Genomic DNA, 24,946 nt, shown 5'->3' with positions numbered 1-24,946 from the left:
AGGGTATTTCACAGGACTCAGGAAAAAACAACATTTCATTTTCTGGTCTTGCCTCTGCCACTTCTTTTGCTGCACTGTGTAACTAACTTTGTTTCTGCATTCTCCTCATTGTCTTACTGATTTATATAGAAAACTCTTGGTTGGTGGGCATGTTTTTGACAAGGTTTTTACATGCCTGTCTGATGTCTCCTGAGGTTTGTAAGTGCCATTACTACAATTCAAGTAATAATAAAGAAAATGCCATAGAATTATGTTGTATAAAGCAAAATAGATTGCCTTCTCCAAATATTCAAGAATGCATTTTAATCCTTTAACCTGTGCTTCTGAAATGTTGGACCTGTTGGCCAGGTATGTCTCACACCTTCATTTTCCATGATCCACCAAGGAGGTCCTTGCAGTAGATGAGGTGAGGGCTGACAGGGGCGGCTAATTTTAGTGAAGGGCAGACACCTTCCATGGGAGCTTCAGCCTGGTGCCACAGAAGGAGCAGCGAGCAGTGCTGGCAGCGTGGGAGCAGGAGCAGGTTCCTGGGACAGACCTCGCCAGGCTGCAGAAGTGGTGAATAAAATGGGGGAGTTTTTTGGCTACAGGAATACTGGTTTGGCATACCTCCCAGTCAGATCCTAATGCATGTGCTCATGTATGTCATGCCACACAGCCTTTTTGGTCTGTAGGTCACAGCTCGCACCCTCTGTGTACAGGGTGAAAAGTGCCATGTGCAAGTGGGATACAGGAGAAACTACTAGCCCGTTTCTGCTTTGCTCTGTGATCTGTCAAGGAGCCGTGGAGGATATGCCTCTGGAGTGGGCAGTCTGGCTGCCAGCCTCCTGTTGTGGGGGGACTGCCATGAGCAAACCTGGTGGCAGGTCCCTTGGCTGCTGGACTCTGGAGCAAGGACATGTAAGGGCAGCTGCAGGTCTTCGGTTTGGGTGATTACATGCTAACACTAAAGTATGTATTCATGTGTGGTTGCCATGGTTATTTGAAAATTTGAATGAAGTCTTTAGTAAGGAAAAGGTCCCTACAGCTGCTGCAGGCTCACAAAATTGGGATAATAGCTTTCCCAAGCCTCAAAGCAAGATTTTTCTTGTTGGGTTTTTTTTTTTTTTCCTTCTTCTTTTCTTTCCAGGAATTCCTCAAACTGATTTTAGCCTTTGAGAAAATCAAATGTACTCTTTTTTTTTTTCCCCAGCTTGAGCACTGTTGCTAGCAAAGTCTTTAGGTAGTCCTGTCAGATAAAGGAAAAGACTGTTGTGTTTAGAGGATCCAACTAAAAAAAAGTGTTTTTTTGATTCAAGCAAGCTGAGAGCACCATCCTTTACTATTTCCTAGCATCACTTCCTTCTTAAAGCTGGTTTTGTTTTTCCGTTCTTCATTAAACACACAACAGGCCAGGATGATTAGACTTGTCCTCAGGGACAACAGACTCAAAGCTTCAGGCAGGGGGCAAGCCACTAAAACTGAGCTTCCATTTTGTTACTTGTGGAGGGCTGGGACTGTTTTGGTTATTCAATGTCATGCTTTTTTTCCTCCCCCCAGTTTTTTACTTAGTAAAATGTCTGTAAGTGGAGACTGATGTATGGATCTTGGATCCACAGCTGACGTTTAATAATTTGTTCACATGAAGCATTTGGAGAGGCAAAGTAAGTGATTATCAGAAGAGGTCTTGGACTTGCAATGTATGTCTGCATGATGAACTTGGAAGTTTTTAGTTGATAAGCTACTTATACTTAGAGGAGCCTCATAAGAAAGATAAAGAATTTTTACCCGAGCAGGACAAGGGGCAACAGTTTTAAACTGAACGAGAGTAGGTTTAGATTGGACATAAGGAAGACATTTTTTACAGTAAGGGTGGTGAGACACTGGAACAGGTCACACAACAGAAGAGAAGTTGTGGATGCCGCCTCCCTGGAAGTCTTCAAAGTCAGGTTGGATGAGGCATTCAGCAACCTGATATGGTGGAAGATGTCCCTGCCCATGGCAGCGTGGTTGGACTAGACAATCTTTGATTCAACCAAACCACTCCGTGATTCTAAGTTATAGCTTTCTTTAAGGCAGAAATGTCTGTTTTAAGATACAGGAAAAGGGAAGAGCTGCTAGCAATAATTGGTCAGCTTCAAAATGGAGTGAACGGTAGTACATTACTCACATGAGGAGAGGTCTGAAGTTAAGATTTTACCTGCAAATCAGCCTTAGGATGGAGAACATGTAAGGAGGTACAATAATTAAGGCAAAGGAATCTGACAAGAAATTTAAACCTAGTGTTTCTGTTATGACCCACTGAAAGCCTCTTCATGTTTACTTAGGGCATAGTTCCATGGTCAGTCTAATCACACAAACGTTTTAGCACTAGATGGGATAGTCCTGCCCCTTTTCAATCTCCTGGTGCTAGTTTTCGTGCTTTCCTTTGTGCTGACGCTAGTATTTATGTGGGTATATGTCCAGCTGAATCAGGTAAATGACTTGTTTGAAATAGCATATGGCATTTTTTGCAGGTTATTTTTCCAATGGATCAGACCTTTGATCTGACCCACTGCCTTGTGCAAATGCTAGTGCTGGCAGAATTCAGGGATTGGGTGTGCCTCACTGGAAGTGGGGAGAAGTGGGATGGACCCTTAGAGTAGCAGAATATGGGATGGCACCTTTAGATGTCCCCTGACTTACTCTACCTTTTATCACCTCTTAAATGGCTCATGTTGTCTCCAGAGTAGAATTTTCAGTACTTAAGCAAGTTCTGTATGAACATACCAGTAAGGGCTTCTCAGGAATATAGACCAGGGTCTGACTGGTCCTTATTTGCCTGAATCTTTTGGAAGGAATTTAGAAAGACCCTTATGTTCCTAAAATACTGTGAAAATGTGGGTTTTATTTTTTAAGTTGGGAGCCATACTTTTGCCATAGAGAGTCTTAAACTTGTTCAGAGTATAGCCATGGTGAAGAAGATAAAGATGAAAAACTTTTTTCATGAATTGATCCAAAAGAGTCTGCGGGATCAACTCATGTCTTTCTGTTTTGTAGAAATGTCAGTCAGTTTGTGTAATAACATTTTTGAGGATGAGTGTTACAAGTTTACAGACAGTCTTTACAAGTACGGCTGTTTCTTTTGTTTAAAAAAATACTCTAAAAATAAAATACACCTCTGCATTTTGAAGAGTTAAACATTTTATGTTTCAACTTTTTAAATCCTGAATTTAAATATAAACTTGAAGCTTTGAAGTCTTTCCTGAAACACAAATTCCTGTGCTTCCTTTCCCACAATGGATTGGATCACTCCATATGATTTAAGTAAATTTAATTAAATAGTGACTTCAATATGATGCATTGCAATATCTCCTTTAAAAAGATCTCAGGCAAAATTGTTCTGAAAGTTTAAAATTTTTCTTTTGAGAGTAATATGGAAAATTTGTCAAAATCGGCAGTTATTTTAAAAGTGTAAATCCTGGAATATGTGAGTCTTAATGTTAAGTCAGAACAAAAACGAAGCTTAATTTAGAGCACAGCAAGTTACAAGCATGCAAAATTTTATGTGTTCACCACTGACCATTATTCCCGTCTTTGTTTTCTCTTCCACTCTCATCTTTGTTGAATGGTCACATTCATGAATACCTAGCATGGCGTGCTTGTTAGATTTTATGTAACAACAAAAGTATTTTTCCTTTGAGGGCAAATTGAGAATGGTCTTGTATGGCTTCTTTAAGACTTTAAATTCTCAGAAGATGTGTGTCAGGAAGGCAGCAGGAAATATGGTGTAAGCTTCTGGGGTCACGGGAGTGCCCCTCTCCGAGACCTTTGCTGTTTGCTCTGGTACATGTGAAGGATTAATGACAGAAGTTCACGAGCAAGGTTTACGCCTACTGCTAGTGTGGCATTTACTCAGTTTGAGCTAGCTGGTGTTAGGATATTGTAGTATACAGGCTGGACATTGTGATTATGATCAATATTGGAGTTTATCTTACCCATTTTAAGTGACTATCTCTCATGCCACGTGTGGAATATGCTTTCATGAAAGCCCTGTAATCCAGAAGCCAGTAGAAATCCCCTAGATTGCAGTGTGTGATACAGAACAAATATATGTTCTTTCAAAGGTATACAAATAGTATACCAGTTTAAACATCAGTTTATCTGATCATATTTATGTTCTATATGTGCTATAAAATACATGTGTGCATGCCTATGATGTCTGTATATGTTGTGTTGAGTTCTGCAGCTGAGACTTACATTTGCCTGGCTTCCTGTGAGTTTGTTGTAAAATGTGAAAGTAGTTGGCTCTTCATCACTCTATGCTTGCTTCTCTTATTCTGCTTGCTCAGACCACAAATCACCTGGTAAAGAACTCAGTGAGGGCTTTTGTTGGGTCTCAGTCTGTTACCTCAGCTGTCAGTCTCATACAAGTTTGTGTAAGCAGTGCATTCATTTTAATTTATCATTATCGTCATTAAAAGTTGTATGGTTAAAGAAAATACTACTTTTAGGCTCAGTGTTAGTAGTCAGATTAACAGAACACATAATTTCATTCATCCTTTCTATAGCTGCTGGTGGGCAGGGTAGTATACCATGTGTCTAGGCAGGTTGGTGATTAAAAAACAAGATTCAAATTTTTTTGTCTCATAAATTTGGCTTAAAATAAATAGAATCTTTTATTCTTTAAGCATGTGTTTTTTGTCTGCATACTCAGTAGCAACAGTCTGTTAAGTTAAGCTTAATTATATAGCAAAATTGGTCTCTAAGCAGCGTCACTTCATGTAAGGCATTCTTTTCTTCAGACTTCTTGTCTGTTACAGACCTAGTGGCCTGGTCATTATGGTTAATGTAATACAAAAGAGCAGAATTCTGTCTTTTTTTCTTTTTTTTTTTTCTCCTCTTTAGTTTTCTATTCTAAGAGTTTTGTATCATTTACAACATAAAAAATGTACACATTCTAGGGAAAGAGACTTAGTTCACAAGCAAGAAGTTCTCTGTAGTTTGTCTCCCACTTCAACAGAAAGGTATCAAGCTATGTGTCATTGGTAGGATGAGCTGACTTTGCAGCTGAAATGGTGGACTGGGAGGACCTAGGGCAGTTTTACTGGCAAAAAAACTGTGAAAAGGCAAGCTGGAATTTTTATTTATTTTTTTTTTAAAGAAAGTATGCCACAGGCCATCATCCCCATGATACAAATGCATAGCCATAGCTTTAGGTTTGGAGAAAATAAGACATTAGTAAGTTGTGGCAAAGTCCTACCCAGTAAGTTAGACCTGACAGGACTGTCTTCTGTCAGGACATCACATGGGAGAAGTTTTCATTCTGCATTCTGTTCCTGCTACTTATTCTGATGCTGGAGATATTAAATATTTGAATAGGGGAAGACAACAAAAAATACCCAACTGCTAATGCACACTATCTACTGAGTCTGCCTGTAACCTGACAGCATTGTGCTGCTCTTAGCCCAACTTTGTAGTCCTGTCATCTTGTACAAGTCTCCCATTGACTTTGCTGGGAGTTCTGCCAAGGTATGTGTTTGTGGCCAGGTGATTTGGACTTAGTTGTGTATTTTATTTCTTTATTGTCTATGTATTTGCCCTAATAAATTAATTATGCATGAGTGATACATATTAGTTAGCAACAGAAAAAAATGCTTATATTAATCACCAACCAGCTTAGCCATTTCAAAACAATCCTCTTGTTGAAGAGTACATGATGTTACAAGTATTCTAGGTCCTACCTGACAAGGTGGAGATATGGTATAAAACAATGTTGGCAAATACCTGCTTTTCTCAGCATGTGATCCAATTTACAAAGTTATAAAATGTTTTGTTACTATTTTTGCCTGCCACATCCTTTCTAAGGAATAGTCTTATCACATACCATTGATAGTGGCTAAAGAGGAGATATAACATGGAGTATAAGCATAAGGAAAATGCTAAAGGAACAAAATAGCTATATGGATTAATAGAAGATATTGATGCTTTCTGCTCTGGCCAGTAAATTCTGCTTGACTAACTTGGACTGCTGCAGGAAATCAAGCTTTTTGGAACTGTGCAGGAATGTCACTTAATTTTGTGTTTCAGTGTCTTCTCCCCTCTTCTTCTCCCCCTCCTCTCGTCAAAACACAGAGTGCTTTTATATAGTGGTTTATAATGCTTTCTACAGTTAGATGGGCATGTTTGTAGCTACATGGTCTCCTATTCTGGGATGTAGCCCAGTTTAGAATAGATCTAGTTTGCATATGATGATGATATGTGTTTTTTTGCCAAAGGTTTCAGTCTGCTGATGTAAAGACACAAATTTTAAAGAGAGGAAATTTCCTCAGGGTTCATTGCTGATATTCCAGATCACTCATAACCAGAAACAATGTTCTCGAAAGTTTATTAAAATTCTGTCAGTCAGGATAATTATAACTAGGTCATTTTTCATTTAAGAAGTTCCTGTAATGTATATAGATGACAAGAGATCATAATAAATACTAAATATTTTGAGACTGATTTTAATCTCCCACCTGTGCAATTTGGCAGTAATTCTATCACAACTGATAGGACTGAGTATTCATTCTGTTTCTTTATCTCTAACCCACTGTAACTCAGTGAACTGTTTCAAGAAATTAAAGGGGATATAAAAGGTAGTCGTGTTTCTATAGTGTACATCTTCAGGATAAAATCAGTCCTTTCTAGTTTTTAGCAATCAATTGACTCTAGGTGAGTTGACTTTTTATGTCTTTATGGAAATTAAAAAAAAAAACAAACCTCAATGGAATTTTTTTTCCTAAAGAAATGTGTAGGCAGTCAAAACTTTTGAACTAGTCTTTAGTCTTCAATAACTTCTACAGGCTGTCTTCAAGCCTTGTGAATTCTCCAGTCTTCAGCTATAAAGCTGAATTGGACCTGTTTTTTGTCTTTCTTTGTTTTACAAATAAATTCTTGCTAGGTCCGGGCCCAAAGTGTATGAAGTGATTGGTTTCTTTGACTATTAAATGTGAGTTGTACCATCACCAGTCTCTGTTTATGAGTTAATAGAAGAATCAAAATCTCACCACATGCTTGAAGCACAGAGTAAGTATCTTGCTGGTAAATGTGCTCAGACAGCGCCGTTCCATGTGAACTTTTAAGATGAGCTTTGGGTGCAGCGCAGCTGTTTTGGCACAACGCTACCCCATTGTTATACTCTCTCTGGTCTAATCAGTTTTGATACAGTCATCTGGAGTGTATCTGCATTGTGTTCCCAAGAATTTTTAGTTAGGTAGGCATGGATGGAAAGGACCTGGGGACTTCCATTCAAACTTATGGACTGACCAAAGAAGAACCAGATTTTTTGTTTTTCTAGTTAATATTTCATTATTGAAATGCTTGGCCATCAAACTGATGATTCTTGTATCGAATGTTTTTAGATAATACCATTAATACTTTATCCTGTATGAAGTCGTCTGCCTCTGTTAAAAATAATAAACTTAATGAGCAGTTTTTCCTTTTTTTTTTTTTTTTTCCCCCCATTCTTCTTCCCCCCCGTCCCACCCCTCCCAGTCTTCTACTTTATATGGATTTATGGAGAGATAATATTTTTTATGATAGGTAAATAGCTAGATAATTTTCTTGTGGTGGTGTCTCCTGTTTCATGTATCACCCTGTTGGTGGCTAGTATTTGAGGTTATTGTATTTCTAAACATTATGAATCCTAGCTCACTTCAAATTAATGATCAGCATGTTCCACCTTTCAAAAAAAAGTTAGAGTGCAGGACAGTGAAAGAGGTAGGATAGATACTGTTGTGCATCAGCTTTTAATCTTCATTAAGCCATTACGTAGAGTGAAATAACATCACATAAAAAAATAAATCTTAACAGAAATCCTCTCTTCAGATGGTCGCTGTGTGCAGATTGGATGAACAGTAGTCAACTTTCCCCTCAGGATATTGTCAGATGGAAGCATTTCACTGTAAAGTGTTTGCAGCTGGAGATGTCACAAAAAATGATAAAGGTCCTACCATGTCAAGTCTGAGCCAAGTAGGGACTTTCTGTGTGCTTTACTTCCTTCTTGCTTTAACATCCTGAAACACTTTATTTCTGCAATGTGTTAAAGTGCCTGAGGCTACAAGGAAATAATTTTAAAAGAATGACTATTTGGGAGAATCTCACTGGAAAGGCTTTTTTTTTTAGCACATATGCAATAAAAAGAGTTAACCCTTGAAAGAATAATGGAGTAAGGGATGTCATGTATACAAAGTCATGGGCTATGTTTTACTCTTAGGACAGGAGCAAATGAACAAGCTACTGTGAGGTAAGGCAAGATGTAAGCATCAGTAGCTCCCCTGTATGCATGCTTTTGGCCAGCAATAGATGTAACTCACCATCTTTCACTCAGAGTGGTCTTCCCCCATTACATAAAAAAACATAGCTCATCTGTCAACTAAAATTTCAAAACACTTTCTGAAGAATGTCAATAACTTGGTGACTATAACAAATGGAGAAAATAAGTCAAAGAGCAGTGAATTAAACTTGCCCAAACAGAAAAGGGCTCCCTCAGCAGCCTAGGATATTGGTGCAAGCTTTTTTAGCTTATACTAATCAGTCCTTTTACAAATTATCTAAGTTTGTGGATTTCAAGTCTTGTGTGGCTGTGAATTGTTAAATAACAATGAAATGTATCTGTTTCCGATTTCACTGTTCCACTAATGTGATTCCTCCTTTCTCTTCCCCCTCCCGTCTCCCCTTTTTGTAGTTAAAGCAGAAAAAAAAATCCTGGTAAAGGGATCCCTGTCTGGAACTTCAGTCCTGCCATGCTTCTTTTCAACCACACCCACCATAGCCTCCAGCTATGCAGCTGAGTATCTGCGAATCAAATGGTCAAAGGTTGAACTGGATAAAAGTGGAAAAGATGCAAAAGAAACCACAGTCCTGGTGGCCCAAAATGGCAACATCAAAATAGGTCAAAGCTACAAAGACAGAGTGTCTGTTCCGACCCATTCAGAGGAGACCGGTGACGCTTCGCTGACTTTCTCTAAGCTGCGTGCAAGTGATGCAGGAGTATATCGCTGTGATGTTATGTACGGAGTTGAAGACACACAAGGCATTGTATCACTGGCTGTTGAGGGTAAGGATTTATCCATTTCATTTGTAATCAACAGTGATTCCAGTTAAAACAGTAAAAGTTAGTAATTAACGTATAACTAGAGAGTGTTTAAAGGAGTATCTTCAGCAATTTAGCCTTCCTTAACTGTTCACTGTCCCCCTGCTCTTTCTGTCTTTTATTTATTCTTATGAATCTTTTCCAATCCATAGCACTCTCATTTCTCACTTCCACCTTTGGGGAGCCTACTCTTGATTCCTGGAACAAACGCTGTTTGCTTATTCCCGGAGCAGTTTTATACTTTGATTGGGTTTATCTCCTTTGCAAGACAAGATCCTACTACTATTTTTTTTTTTTTTTAAATACCTCTAAAGTTTTATCAAACCAGCCCCTTTGAAACATGATTCATATTGTACTAATACATCTGTCTGAAAATTTCAGTGTCCTTACAAGAAGACAGACTTGGCAGGCAGAAGCGGTTTCTTTTTAGTTGTTTGCGTAGAATGGAAAGAAGCAACTGCCTTTCTTCTGGAGCCGTGCCTGGCCTATCTTGCCACTTCATGTACAAAATCATGATGCCAACAAAACTGGGAGCCCCTCTTTCTATGATAGGAACATCAAGCACAAAGGAAGAGTTTCTTTTGTCCCAGTAATAAAGGTTGGATATGTAGGAGGAATCCCATCTGGCAGAATCTGCAGGAAAACAAGTAGGGAGGTGGCTGCTAATGTTCTTCTATGTGGAGGATCCAGGGCTAAAATTTTGCTTGCCATCACTATAAGGAAATAGCTTTCAAAACTTTGAGATGGAGAAGTGTACATGTAGAGACGTAGAAGACACAGGACTTTCAAAAGCATGTAAGTGGCAAAAGGAGAATCTGATCTGTAGATGGTTTTCTCCTTATAGCCTGCTTATACAGCATGAGAAGTACAGTGTAGAGACCGCTTCAGAGCCTGGTGCTGTATAGTCCTGTCAGTTTGGCACTGACCCTGAGCTAACAAATTGTGCTGAAAGGCAGGACACATTAGCCCAAGACCTGTGCCATGTAAATGCAGATTCTGGACCCAAATTACTCAGCATGCTTAGAACAGCGCTGCTGTGTGGATGTATCAGCTCACGTGAGCCTTAGTTTGGACTGTGCCTTGCGCTCCTTTGTGCTTAGGTGTTTTTTGAAAGTTTGGTATTTACTCAAATGACTGAATCCCAAAACAAACATCAATATCTGCTGCTGGAAATTATGGCTTTGGCTAAGAGGTTTTTTGTGAGCTTAATACTACATTGTTCTTCCGATATGCTTAACCTAACTTGAACATTCTTTTGGCATTGATTCAATGAAAGGTTTTGAAGGTGTGGTCTTAATTTGGAAATACAATAAATCAGTGTAACCATTAATGTCTGTAGAACTTCATAAACTGTTTAGTCCTTAAGGCAAAACCAAAAGAAATCCTGGTTTGAACATTACTTTTCAGTAACTAGTGTACCTGGCATTCCCTATTCCTTTTCAAGTGCTCCCTTGACTACATATCTATATCCAGGAGCAGCAGATGTTTACTACAATAAAATACTTTAGCAAAACTTTAGCTTCTGTAGTTAGTGCTTTTCCAAATCACTGCAATGAGAAGAACTGATCAGTTTTGGTTTTTTAATTGAAAGAAGACTTCACACACTCCATTATCTTTCTGCAACCGTTCTTCCCCATGATTGCTTTAATGTCAAAGTTTCAGGAGGGGAAAAAGCCAGATCTTGACCCAAATGGAAAACAGCATTGTTAGATTGTCATTTGTGCGCTCCATTCCTCATTTTCTACATTAAGTAAACACATGCCATTTAACAGACACATAAGGATTTCATGTGAGTGTTGCTGCTCACATCTTCTGCCCTCATTTTGGTAAGGCTTTATATTTTTTTTTTGTGATTTCAGCTTTTATTTAAAAAAACAAACCCCACAACATTAATCTCAAATGTAATTTATTTCTATTAAGTTGTCTTTTTGAATCTGCACCCCAAAAGCGATAACAATTGCAGAGACATGATCTTCTGTACACTCTCTTTGTGCATTCATCTCTGCCTGTTGTTAGTGTGGTGTGGGGAGATCTTTCCACATTAATTGCAGTAACTTCAGATCTGACAGCGAGCATGGTTCAGCACTGTGCTTTGGTCAGCTCTCCCGTGTGGAGCTGGAGCTGGTGCTTACAAGGCGACTCGTGAAGTCCTGGTAAAATTATCACCAGTTTTGCTATTCTGCACATTTTATGCTCACCACAAGTGAAACAAAATGCATTTGTGTAGCACTTTTTCTCTGAGGACTGAGCAGGCGTGTGTTGCTTTAGCTTTTCAGTGAATTAAAAGTATGGAGAGAAACTGGTAACTCTAGCTCAGGTAGTACTTGCTTGATCGTATAGCTTAACCCTTATGTGAAGCAGAATAATTTTATTAAAGATAGGAAGCTTCTGCAAAATTCCCTGTTTGGGGCAATTTAGGTGTGGGAAGAAATGGTACTAATGCTTTGGAAGGCAACATTCATCTGTTTCTTTAAGTGCCAATGCTGTTATGTGTGTTGAGTCTAATTTAATAAATTTCTCAGAAATGGCCAAATGAAGTAGGCCAAAACTTATTTGTATCATTCCGCTGAAGCAGATGAAATGACTCTTTTGTTATTAAGATAACTTTATGGTGTTTGTATGCTTGTTTGTTTGAGTATCTTTAAACCTATGCAGGACTTGAGTTCTAGATATTTTCAGGATTTCCATTTGTTTTACAGACATTCCCTCATTTGAAACTTTCAAACACAAAGCACATTATAGCATCAATAAAGCCAGGTAGATAAGCTTAGACAGCTGTGCTGTTTGTTTTTCAAATGAACCTTTTCAAGTAAGATAATAGATAACTGGGAGAGTTAACTTGAATAAGAAAAAAAATACTGTAACTGCTGTTTCTATCCTTTCAGTTAGGTATGTTAGGAGTATAAAACTGCTATTGAACCCATTGTGATCAAATGAATGTATCCTACCAGTGGTGGAATGTTGCCTGCCCTGCTTGTTAATTGCAACCACAGAGCTGTCCTTGAGGCAGGGGACAGCGCCAGTGCCAACAGGTCTGCCAGTTCGCACAGAGGGGCGGTTTCGTCACACTAGATACCTCCTTTCCTGTTACTAATTGCAGGAAATGTTTTCCTTACACCCTGGTTGCTGGTATAATTACATCAACGCCTAAGACAGGTATATTTTATGTTCAAAATGGATCTAACAGTGTTTCAGTGCTATGTTCTTCAACTCCTTACAGGAAGAGAAATATGCAGAACAAGTAATTCATATTCATTTTTTGTTCTATGTGTTGTCTTCTCTGCTGCCTCTGCATGACCCTCTGAAATTTCCCCCTTTTCTCGGGAGCAACTCTTCCTTTGTCAGCTGTTGTAATTTCATCTTTCTACACAGTGTTTTGAACTTTTCTTCTGACCTTTCTTGATGTTATTAAACCCACAAGTCAAACTGTCTCACGTTAGGAGTCCTTGGCCTCACAGTTTTTGAATGCTTAATATTATTTTATTTTTATTCTTAGCCATTTCCTTGCCACTGTTGTGTGGTGCTATCATATTGGGCAGTAAAAAGAACATGTTATGACCAAGTGTAATCAAAAAGAAAAAATCTGAACAAACCATTCATTTGAGCTGATTTTTTGTTATTCTCCTTGGAAATGATTTGATTTAAAGGAATCAAAGTGGCAAATGGGATCCTTCCAGTTCTGTTGCTCTTTTTTCATATCTTGGCGGTGAATATTTTTTATCAATAGTGAAAGCACTTTATCCTTTTCTTACTGACGTTGTGGGAGACCACTGTTTTCTTAGGCCTCATTTTGGTAGTTTCTGTTTGATTCTGCTGCAAGTGTGAGACACTTTTTAGTCTTTTTAGTTTGGTTTTGGTTTTGGTTTTTTTTTGGTTGGTTTTTTAAAGCCAATAAAGAAAATCCTAGGCTTAAAACACTGACCTTGTTAATGGAAGGAAACAGCAATTAGGGAAGCAGAGTAGATGGTATTTCACATTTTCATTTTTATGCAAACTCTTCTTTCTTGCAGGCATTATAATGATAATAAATGGGAGTTGATTCCGATGTGGGAACGCTGCCACTCAATTGTGCTGTTAGCCCTGAGAGATTGTGTGTTGACAGCCTAACTGATTTATTCTCTCCACAGCCAGAACTCCCCTTCATTATCTCTTAAGTATGGCATTTGAAGAGATGCTTTTATTTAATCTTTTAGACTTACCTGTCTTGAAACCGTACCACCTCTTGATGTTGAACTTCACCGCTTCCTTGCTAACTAAATTAACATGGGCTGCTGCATTTATTGTGTTTTACTCTCCTGCATCACGGATCCCAAGGAACCTCCGACTTCTGTAGCTGGAAACAAAAGAGCACAATGGGTAATGGCCATCAAAGGATGGAAATTTATTTCTGGGTGAGAAAAACCCAGGGTCTGCGTGCAATGCGCATCAGGAACAGGGAAGCAAATGTTCTGATCAAGCTGCCGTGTTCCTCATGTAGGGACTGGGAAAATGGCAGCTGATGGACAGGCTGGTGGAATTTCTGCATCAGGCTGGGTAGAGGACTTTCAGTGGGAGAGCTCTGAGCCCAGGAAGTGCATGACATGTCTTCACATGCAGGATGGTAGAGCCGAGGCCAGTACTAATGGCTAAACTGGTTTTGGGATGTTGGTCATCCCCCAGTATGAGGACGTTTCTGAGAAGCTGTGCATTTTCTTTTTAAAGTAATTTTAATTTAAGTAGCTGTGCCTTGGCCTCATTGAACACTTGTATGACCTAGTACATTGCTGTGCAGAGATAATGGGATGGGGCAAGTGGTCCCAATGTGTATTCAGAAATTAATACAGACGTAGTAAAGAAGTCCTCCCCCCGAGAAAAATACAGGTAAATCTCCACATCAATCACTTTCCTTATCTGGACCAACTTGTTCAGAGGAGCTTGTGTACACCTGCATGCAACTGTGTTGGTCTGTGAGGATGGACGCAAAGATTTTGCACGGGGGAGCAACGTGTGAATTAGTGCAAGAAGTCTCTGTCCCTGGAGAGCAGGAGGCACTGGGACTGACAGAGCAGAGGGGTTGGAACGCACTTTCTCTCCCCATGATGAGAAGCTCTGTGAGGCTTTTGGCAAGGGAGCTCCTGCTGATGCAAGGCGAGCCTGTGCTTCTCAGGTTGCTAAAGCCTGAGACAGGGGTCAGAAGATGGGTGCAGAACCTCGAATGAGGAACTCAAATGAATTATTCATGCAGGAAGCTGAAAATACTGCCCTATTCCTTCCTTTCATACAGTGCTCAGTCCTGTAACCTCTATTTTGGCATGCATTTGTAATGTAAATTGTCTTCTGCATTAAAGGCAAGGAGGATCACCAAACTGCATGGTAGCTTTGGCAGTGGGTTGGGGGTTGTTTCAGGGGTCTGCACCACAGTGGCTACGGTTGGAACATAAAAATTAACAGAGTAACAACCACTGCCATCATAATCTTTTCTCTTTAGATATTCTTTGCTGTGTGAGGCAACTTCTGAAATTCAGGCTTTATGTGACTCCAGAAGTGCATGTTGCAGCAGTGTAAGCTCACTAGTGAAATTGAACTGTAATCTATTAGTGCTACCAGGATCCCTTCCCCTTCAGGTCCAGGAGGTTTTGCTGCATGATACCCTGGCAGGTAATAAAGCAAAATTGCAACCCAAATATGTGAAACCACAGAACTAGGCTCTTACCCGTGGAAGCCCCACTTTGTTAAAAGTGAAATACTTCATATTTTCATTTTCTGGTCTAAGACAGAGATAAATGATTAAAAGACATTCTCTCTTGCTCAGACAGAAGTGACTTTTAGATGCTACAAATTACTTTCCTGTGAGTGCTCTTTTTTGCAGACGCTGCTACTCCTTCCTGTAATTACACTGACTTTGTTTGCCAGATGTTCAATGACAACGTTATACTGCTGTAGTCTGTTTTCCAGTTGCTTTATTTGTTCCTAGGACAACTCCTTTCTTGCCTTTTCTTTCAGAAAGGAAATAGACAAAGGGAAAAAAATCCTTTACAAATGTTTTAAAGTGCAAAAACTCGGACAATGGATTTTGTCACTCTCTCTCTGTCTAACTGAAACAATGAAAGTCCTGCACTTTAATCTTCTTAGCCCCAGGGGGTCTTCTAATTATTGCAGCTGTTGCACAGGCTTATACATACTGACGTCCTCCTTCCCATTCATCTTGCAGGCTCTTTTATGTCCATTAGCTCCTCACTGGAAATGGAAGAGCCTTCAAATCTAAGAATAGGTGAAGTTTACCTTTTGGATCAGGGTGAGGAGAACAAAGCATTCTCCAAGTTCCTTTGCAGGATTTACAAATGACCAAAGGCTCTTCTCAGCACTGCAAAAGCTACTTTAAATTGGCAGTGATATTAACTCTTTAGTCCTGCCTTATTCAGGTATCACAGGGATCCCAAACATATGCCAACTAGGAAGGGCAGGGCAGTGGGTGCTTCCAACATGGAAGAAATGAGAGGCGAGAGAGATGGTCGTGGAGAGTACAGTCATACATTTAAGCAATAGGAAGCTTTAAAAAAGGTACAAGTTCAGAGAAATACATTGCCATCTCCTGCTAAGTTAATGAATATTTTTGTGCTTGTACTGAGCAGCAGTGCTCTTGGGCCCAGCTGAAGTCATACAGCATCAGTTAAGCAAACTTGGGAAAAAAAAAAAAACCCAAAAAAAAAAAAAGGCAATTAATCTAAATTCATATAAAATACATTTTTATAAGATTAAAATAACAATCGAATGAACAAATTGCCTCACATACTTGGGCATTTCTGGTTTGACCCTGAGTTATAGAGTCAGTGTCAAATATTGTATACTACAGAAACACCAATGCTACCAAAAAAAAAGGTTTAAAATGTTTGTATATATTCAGCAATAACAGGCAGTAAAGCCTGATGCCCAGCTTGTGAATATTATTATGGGTTCATACTTATGATTCAGGGTAAATGTTTTATCTGCTTCTGTTGTGAGCTCTATAGAACTTGACTATTTCTTATTTCTAGACCCAGAACACCATATAGGTCATTTGAACTCATGTTTTTATTTACTACTGTACCACTGAATATAGTAATGCTCATTTATACCAGCAGGTAACTTGCTCACAGTGTCAACCAATGTTACTAAATTCTGAATGTATTAAAATAAGTATTTTAATGCATACCACAGCTTAAAAAAAAAAAAATCTCCAAATCATATTTTTTGTTATTTTAAGCTTTTAAATTCCAAATATGATTAGTTGCTGTTGCCTAACTCTTTTTATGTTGTGAGGTAGTGCTCTGTGTTCGACATGTGGTAAAGGACTGTGTTGTTTAGGGTACACAAAGCCAAAGTATGCACACACACAAAAATATATATAAATATATACATATATGCATAAGTAAAGTTTTGCGCATCTTAAGACAGTGCAAATGGTATGTAAAGTTGCCCTAACCAGCCAATGGAGGATGCCCTATAACAGAGAAACTGCAGGGATACAGGAGCTAGTAAAGCTATCTCTCTGACGTTCCCTTTCAATCTCTCCTGGTACAGATAGTTCACAATAGTAAGAAAATGTGCTTGAGGCTGTGCTTCAGCACTGAGGCTGTCTGGAGTGGTGTGGCCCCCATCTGTGCTGTTAGGCTCCTTTGGCTTCCAGCACAGGATGAAGATGCCCACTGGAAATTGTCTCTGCTCTTTGCTAGCTCCTGAAGTCTGCCCAGAAATTGTTTGGAAGCCTGTTATGGGGCCTGGGCCAAATAATGCTGTGAACTAATCTAACAATTCAACAGTCTTGATGACTGAATTGCAGGCACCTGGAATATGTAATTTAGTAATATAAATATAGCCATAATTTTTCAGGGTGTATTCTTCACTTGTCACTGTTGCCAAACAATGCTTGGGTCCATTTGAAGTGAAATTACGTTGTTTGGAAGAAGCACTGGTTTCAGTCAGTGGTTCTGAAAAGACATTTTGTGGGGATGCTAGTGGTCTGTAAGCTTCCAGTTAGTGGCTGCAGCTGGTGTGTGACTCCATATTAAATGATGAAATATGAGGATTCCCAGTGTTTCCTCTTCTATTTCCTGTTTCTCTGCCAGTAGCTTTGAAAAAATTGGTGTCTGATGATTGAGGTTTAACCTACCTATGAGTAGTTTTCAGATAATGTATTCTATTTTAATTTCAGAAAACTTCTTAGTGAGTCACAACAAGAAGAAAAATGTGTATTTTTAATTTATTGGCCTTATCCATACCTTTGATAAGTGGCAAAATTTTACTCAATTTGTCTGCATGTTGCTGAATTATATGTACATAGAAAACAGAATGTGGCTTCTAGATGGATCTTGTCTTAACCAAAACCATCTTAACTTGAGGTCTTCCTCTCCAAACGTCTGACGTGCTCAAGTAACTTTTGAAATTGTCAAGATTCTTTCCAGAACCAGAAAGGCCCCAAATAAAAGCAGGCCTTGTTTTGTCTGTATCATTTTTAGTGCGTGCAGGAAAACATGGTTATGAAAAATTGACCAAGAGCCATATATTTATAAATGTTATATTTGTAGTAAGCTTTGATTCATAGGAACAGACATCAAGGCCATCACCAATTGACAAATCTGTATCAAAAGCACATTTTTTTTTGGTCACATGTCTCACTGCAGCTAGCAGACCTCAAGGACTCAAGGGATCCCCCATTCACTGTTGGCACTTCTGCGTGCAGTTACTGCAGCTGGCTGCTTTGGAAAGTCTATTTTTAAGCCTACTTTTTCCCAGGATTAGATGTGCTTAGTCTTGACTGGTCATGCAGTTTGACTCATGGACAATAAGCCAACATGTCAGGTGGCACTTTTAGCATAAGCAACCTTACCTGCAATGCAATTAGCTGACCAGCACTTGGAACTGGAAGAATCTGGGTAACTATGTGATATCATTGACTTATTTTAGCATTCATTCTTCCTTTTGATCATGATTTTCTGTAATACAGCAGTGAAAATGCATATTTGGTTTAATGACTTTTTTCTGTGTCTACAGTGCATATAATTTCACCAACTATTAATAACATAAGGTGTTGTACAAGTACTCGTAGCAGCCACTAGAGGGGGGGAAATAATTTATGTGATAGCATATCTCTTAGCCTTTTACTACTATTTTTTTTACCCATCTGTTTTCAGCATTGTAATGATACGTAGGTGAAGTTACGGTATGATGACGGTTGCAGAAATGATGCAAAATGTGTCACTAATGTAAGCTTTTTGTCATTTCAGGTGTTGTATTTCACTACCGTGCAGCAACCAGCAGGTATACTCTGAATTTTACACAAGCTCAGCAGACTTGTCTGGACAATGGTGCTGTCATAGCAAGCCCAGAACAACTGAAAGCAGCCTATGAAGATGGATTTGAGCAATGTGATGCTGGCTGGTTGTCTGACCAGACTGTTAGGTAAGACGTTTAAAAGGCCTCTTGACACAGTTTCCCAAAATTAACATGCTTAGCCTGTACAGACTTAAAATGCTGATTTATCATAATAATAAATATGAGCATGCTGCATTTCAGGTATCCAATTAGACATCCAAGAATTGGCTGCTTTGGAGATAAAATGGGAAAGAAAGGAGTCAGAACATATGGGCGCCGTTTTCCTAATGAAACTTATGATGTGTACTGCTATGTGGAACACATGGAAGGTAAGATAGGCCCGTATTTAGTCTGCACTGCAAAATTTAAAAATTGACTGGAGATTCCAATGTGGAAAGGCAAAGAAATAGGAAATTCTGTGTAAAATAAGTTTTGGCTGTTTTGAATCTGAAGAGAATTGCTGAATGAAGTGAACCTATAGTTTGTGGTCTAGCAGGCTTTAATTAAAGGCAAATATGGAGTCTACAAAGAGACAGTCAGGTTTAAAGCTGCTATAGTTAGTGCAGTAGATCTCACAAAAGTTGCAGTTGAAGCATTTTATTTTTTGAATGTTATAAAAGGATTTTCAAAGAAACACATTTAATGTTTGAGAAACTGTATGTACTATATATATAAAAAGATGGATATAGTACATGTGCTAACAGTATTATAGTTCATAAAGTATGTAATTAAGGTTTTTACATGTCCATGGCATAAAATTAGACAGATATTTAATTACAATCCAAGTTTAATAATATCTTTTTGAAAAGGGACATCTCAGCATCAAAAAGAAACAAACAAGCAAGAACTTTCCAGTGAGGAATCTGGATCTTCTTTAATAAAATCCTTTGCAATTCCATAGCACAGCTATAGTCTTTGCAAAAGCTGCTAATTAAATGGCTCTAATGAAGCAGAGTGATTATGATTCTGCCACTTGGTGACTGTGAACCATGGATCATATTGTGAGCCCCATGATACCTTGTGATCCATGGTTAGGCTCTGTGATTGGTCTTTATTCAACAAAGAGTTTGATGGTAAAAAGAAAAATATGGCAAATTTTTCTGTGATTGGGCAGTTCTAGCATGCACAAATCTCCATATTACAGGTGTGATATTGTAATCATTTCTTACGATCTCTCTTCTGAAAGTGAATTTAATGATATCCTTTCAGTGGGCCATAGATATGTTCCACATGCCAGATATCCTTATGCTTAGACATTATTGTGACTAGTTAAGTATGTATACTTAAAATATAAATGCAGAAATAGCCTTTCCTGTCCTGTAGCCTTTTTTTTTTTTTTTTGGCTTTTTGCTGGTTATGCACATGGGAACTTCATTCTGGTACAGAAATACTTTGCAACCAGAACCAAAGTACATTTTCCATTTATTGCAGTGGTCTAAGTGTGTCACACTGCTTCTGTCTTGACAGGTTTTTATTCCATACCAGTTTCACTGTTCCTTTCTAAAAAAATACTTGTAGTTCCTAATTAAATATCTTTCGGGCTGATCCTTGACTGATATGCATTTAGTTTAGTGCTCTTGAACTCAGCAGAACAATAAGCAGCCATGGCTCTGAGCAAGCCTGCTTTTGTATGTGTACGTATGTTTGTAACAAGCAATTGCAAAATTAAGGTGCTCAGTGTTTGTTTGTATTCTATTTTGGAGCAGAAATAAATCAGATCATGCAAAGTTTTGTCCTGCTCATGACAAAGATTTTTAGTCACTGAAATCAGTAAGCGTTTTTCTCTAACTTTTAATAGCTAAGGATCTGCCCCATATTGTGTTCACCTTGGAGAGTTATAAAATACAAGTGATACAAGACTTGCAAAGACTCAAAAAAAAAAAAAAAGCTTGGGAACTCTGATAATTAAGTGATGGAATTTTGTTAGTGCTCAACATTGTCTTAATTTCACTTATGTTCCATCTGTCAGTGAGCAGCACATCTGAACACCTAGAGTTCATAACATGGATCCTCCATCAATCCTTTATGGGATTGAATTCTGAATCAAGGCTTTCAAATTCAGTTTGCGTCTTTCCTAGCTTACAAAAAAGAAATTTTGACTAATCTGTATCATTCCTGGATGTTCCTTTCCCTCTTAAGAACAGAGAAAGGTAACTAATATGGAGAAGCTTATCCTGGATGCATATGAGCCAGAAATTTCTCAGGGTCAAATATTCTCACTGAGCTTTTAAAAATAAAAATTAAAAAAAGTAAAAACTGAAGCCTGTTTCACTGAGGCTAATGTCCTGTGCTCAAAACAACCTGGAACGAGGCCATGAGCTTCAAAGAGGTTGCAGTGACTGTGCAGTCTTCTTTGATGAAGATGCACATGCATAGGTTTTCAATTTCTCATGAACGTTAATTAATTCTTCTTTGTTACAAAATTTCATTTGCCAAGATTTATGAGCTGGCTTTACTCTATGGATAGCTATACATTTCTGTCCTATTGGTGTGGATGATGTTCTCTTTAAACATACGCATGTCTTTGTGGCCTGTCGGCTGGACTGCAGTAATATGATCTGCTTGGATATGAATCCTTCGGCATTTAAGAAACATAAGCTAGCACAGAATATTGGGGAGATTTGGTCTATCAACCCAGGTATCAATAAGCACGTTCGTTTTACCTTCTTCCTTGCATAGTAGCTTCCTGTGGAAACTGGTTAAAGCAAATGCACAGTTTCAACCTTTATTGTAAAGGCTCCATAGCCTGGGACAAAGGTTAAAGACCTGCAAGGGCAAGACCTACAAGGGCTTGTAGGTCTGACTTGAAGACTGTGATTGACCACTTCACCACTGGGATCCACTGAAACTCTCCAAGATTGTTACAAAGCCCGTTGTATGGTAACAAAATGCTCATAGAAATGGGTACAGGTTCAGAATGAAACTCTGCAGGAGGCAAAGATCCCTGTGAGTTTCATTATCGTCCTTCCCAAAGGCAAAGTGTGTTTGACCTAGCCTTTATCTAAATGATTGTCAGAATATGATTTATAAAAATGTTCTAGAATCTTTTTGCCCAAATTAGGGAAAGAGCAGTCCATCTTAGGCTAGTACATACTGTATGCTTTTTCGGCACTGAAGAGGGTGTGAGAAAACAGTGTGATAAATGACGGCTGCATGTTTTGTTATGTTATTAGATAATGCCATTGCTACTAGGAGCACTTTAATGTGGTCGTAAGCTGAATTTGAGAAGAGAGGAGAATTCCTTTTACAGTTTTACCATTGACTTCAAGAAGACAGTGTCAGGTCAACACACAGGGAGACTCATCCTTAAGCTATTTACGTAGCAGGAAGGTCCTGTATGTGCTGTGAAGAGGTAACTGCTGTGAATGAGATAATTGCCAATTAGCTGTACAGCCTCAACCTGCTGCATAGGGATTTTTTTTTTCTGATTATATTGATCAATTTTAATGCCAGATTATTATAATAGTTAACCAAAGATACTTCCCCCACCTCCTTTTTTCGTGGGTTTTTTTTTTTCCCCCCCCACCTATTTTCACACAGTTTTCAAAGAACTGGAGTCTGAAAATAACAACTAGGAGTCAGAAGGAGTGATGGTTTTGTGGATACGGGGTATAGGTATGGTATAGACATGTTATACTGACGTGCAGAGGAGTTAATTTATTCTGTTTGGATGAAGAGAAACAGATGCCTGTTAGGAAGACACAATACCACATTATGATATGGTGCAGGATAAATTATTCTTCAGTGCCTTCACAGAAACTTGAGCCTCTAAGCCAGACTTCCTTTTTAAGATGGGGCTAAGGAGCCAAGATGGCTTTGTCTATATAACAGACAGTTACTCATAGTTTCTATAAGAACAAAGGTTAATTTCAAATGCAGAGCTTGTTTGAAGTTACATAGCATCAATGAGATTACACTTTGGAACCACTCACACACAGAAGACAGAAAATTAGATAAAATGTCAGTGGAAGTTATTAGAAAGCAAACATAGCAGTAAACTAGATCCTGTCTTTTGTTTGCTGTATTGCAACATGTTAATAGGTTGGTAGAAGACTTACAGTCAAAGGTTTAAGGTTATGCCAGATTTCTGATTGCCCTGTCTACCACAGGCTGATTCTGCAAGGAACAACCTTTCTCTTGTAATGACCACTTTCAACGCTTCATTAATAACAAAGAACATTCATGGCACTTAGTATACTGTAGAACTGTGCTTAAACATGATTTTTTCCATGTGAATTTGTAAGTTCATATCTGCATAGCCTATTCTGATTCAATGCCAGATCTATTAGACATACTTACACTAAATAGGTCCTTATTTGGAGAGCCTGGGTCAGTGGGATAACTATTCATGGAATAAGATGGTACTTGATTAATGATATTAAAATCTGGGCCATAATGAGAATGTCATCATGGAAGTCATTGAACAGTTATTGGTCTGTTGGACACTATTAGTGTGTTAGCCCAGAAGGCCATAAATGGTGGTAGGAGTTCTTGCAATACATTTTAAATTAAATGTGTATTGAATTTACAGTACTAATTTTAGTACTTGCACTGAGAATTTGTAGGAGCAACACCATTTCAGTTTTCTTCCTTTCTGGTCATATGAAATCACAAAGTTAGCCAGAAACATGGATTTCTCCCTGAAACACAAACTATTAGCTTAAATTAAAACCAGTTGTCTAGGCTAACTCTTACCATTTCCTTGTTCTGAGGAAAGCCAGAGAGATTAAAGACTGCACAATAAGTTAAATATTTTGAGTTTTGCTAAAACACACAGAAGAATAATTATGGGAATGATTCAAAATTTCTGAGGTCCTAGTAATAAAAATAAGAATCTGAAGTCAAAATATCATTAAATAGGTACTGGGCATGGTCTCTTATTACAAACTGATTTACATTTCTCATATTTAATCACATATTTCACTGTACCAAGCATTAACAAAAACATTTAGGATACCTTTAACTGCAGGAGATGATTTTTATTAATAAAGAGTTTAATCTAAAGTGATTAAGCTGCAGATGTTTGGATATAACTCTGAGATTCTTTTAACACCTCCAGCTGAAGTGGTGTCTGCACCAGTGTCTTCTGTGGAATAATCCCTTGAATGGAAATGTGTGACGGGGAAGGACTGATTTCCATTCTGTCTTCAGATAAGCATGTATGTGATTGATTTGACAGTGCTGTGGTGTCAGAAATGGAGACAAAGTGAGATCTGCTCGCCAAAGCCCACTGATGAAGTGAGGGGCTGTGAGTGTGTGGTGCAGAGCCAAGGCACAAACTACTCCATGCAGCATTGTCTTCTGGCCAAAGCCAGTTAGGAGCCATATATGTCTAACAAGAGTATGTAATATGCAGATGGGGACTCATGCTAAGAAAGTTATTTTGGGGTGGCTGTGGGGAAGATTATAGTCTCCCTTCCATGCACCATTTCCCCCCCCACAGTGAGTGCAGGGAAAAAAAAGAAAAAACAAAACCAGATGTCCTTTAAATACTTTCCACCTAGTCTCATGCAGTTTTGCTATTGTCATGGAAATTTCTGTGAGAATAATAGTAATTAAAGAAGTCACAATCTAAAATAGGGCTTCAGGTGAGAAGTTTCTTCTGTGTTTTGGGAGCTAAAGATATTTTCCAGAGTCCATTCTGATTATGGAGCAACAATTAGATTAGATTTTAAAATAGGGACACAGAGAAAAGGATCTTGTCTTTTCTTCTTAGTTCAGGGCCTGTGGTAGAGTCACAGCCTTTGCATTGGCTTATACTGGACACTTCTCCAGCCTTGAATTGTGTGACCTAATGCAGGGTCATGGATCCAAGAGTTCTCAAGAGGGATACAGAGCCCAAAGAGAGTAAACCAAAAAGGAAATAATACCATGGTGGTTTTTATGCATGACATTGTATTTGAGCTCATAGAGTGATAAAGCTCATCTTTGGGGAGATCCAAAAATCCTGATGTCTAAATGATTTTTGTAAGAGTAAGGCACAAAAAAAAAAAAAAAAAAAAAAAAAAGAATCACATAGAATGCAGAATTCATTTTCCCCTCTGTATACATAAAAGCCAGTAACACTTTGCAACTGCAGCAGAGCTCTCTAAGGATATAGCAGTTGCTATGCTACTCTTCATGCTTGAGGGCAAGCCTATTGGGAAAAGTATACTCTTCCAGTCTTGTCAAATGATTCCTGTTCAGCCTATGGTTTTGCATAGAATAGACCTAAAACATTCAGGAGAGTTTTTAATTAAATCATTACTGATATGTATCAAAAGAAATCAACTAACTTGTTCTAACGTGTAAGAGACACTTCTTCAGCTTGTCTAGCATTGTGCTTTAAAGTTGAACCTAGCTGCTTAGGTCTTTGTGGTTTACCAGTTCTAGAGAGTGTTTCACAGTAATTTGTGACTTTGTTAAGGATACCTCTTTATTAGTCTGGTGTGTCAGAGAACCAGCCCGTAACAGCAGCAGGATGGGGAAAGAGAACTGCAGCTGAGACAAGGCGCTTTGTCTGTGCAGTTTGGGAAAGAAGGG

General features: G+C 38.5%; 1 protein-coding gene across 1 annotated transcript in view; it reads left to right on the top strand.

Annotated features, from left to right (window-relative positions):
• VCAN (versican) overlaps positions 1-24,946 on the top strand; it is a 111,335-nt gene that overhangs the window by 7,880 nt on the left and 78,509 nt on the right. The window contains exons 3-5 of the mRNA XM_010578053.1: positions 8,687-9,058; positions 18,337-18,511; positions 18,626-18,753. Coding sequence (XP_010576355.1) covers positions 8,687-9,058; positions 18,337-18,511; positions 18,626-18,753 — 675 coding nt within the window. The remainder of the gene's footprint in view (positions 1-8,686; positions 9,059-18,336; positions 18,512-18,625; positions 18,754-24,946) is intronic.

Source organism: Haliaeetus leucocephalus, unplaced genomic scaffold (genome assembly GCF_000737465.1).
Source record: "Haliaeetus leucocephalus isolate CR32 unplaced genomic scaffold, Haliaeetus_leucocephalus-4.0 Scaffold598, whole genome shotgun sequence".
In the NCBI taxonomy this organism is placed as follows: Eukaryota; Metazoa; Chordata; class Aves; order Accipitriformes; family Accipitridae; genus Haliaeetus; species Haliaeetus leucocephalus.
Note: the sequence above shows the minus strand (reverse complement) of the source record. Positions and strands in the feature narration are given on the sequence as shown.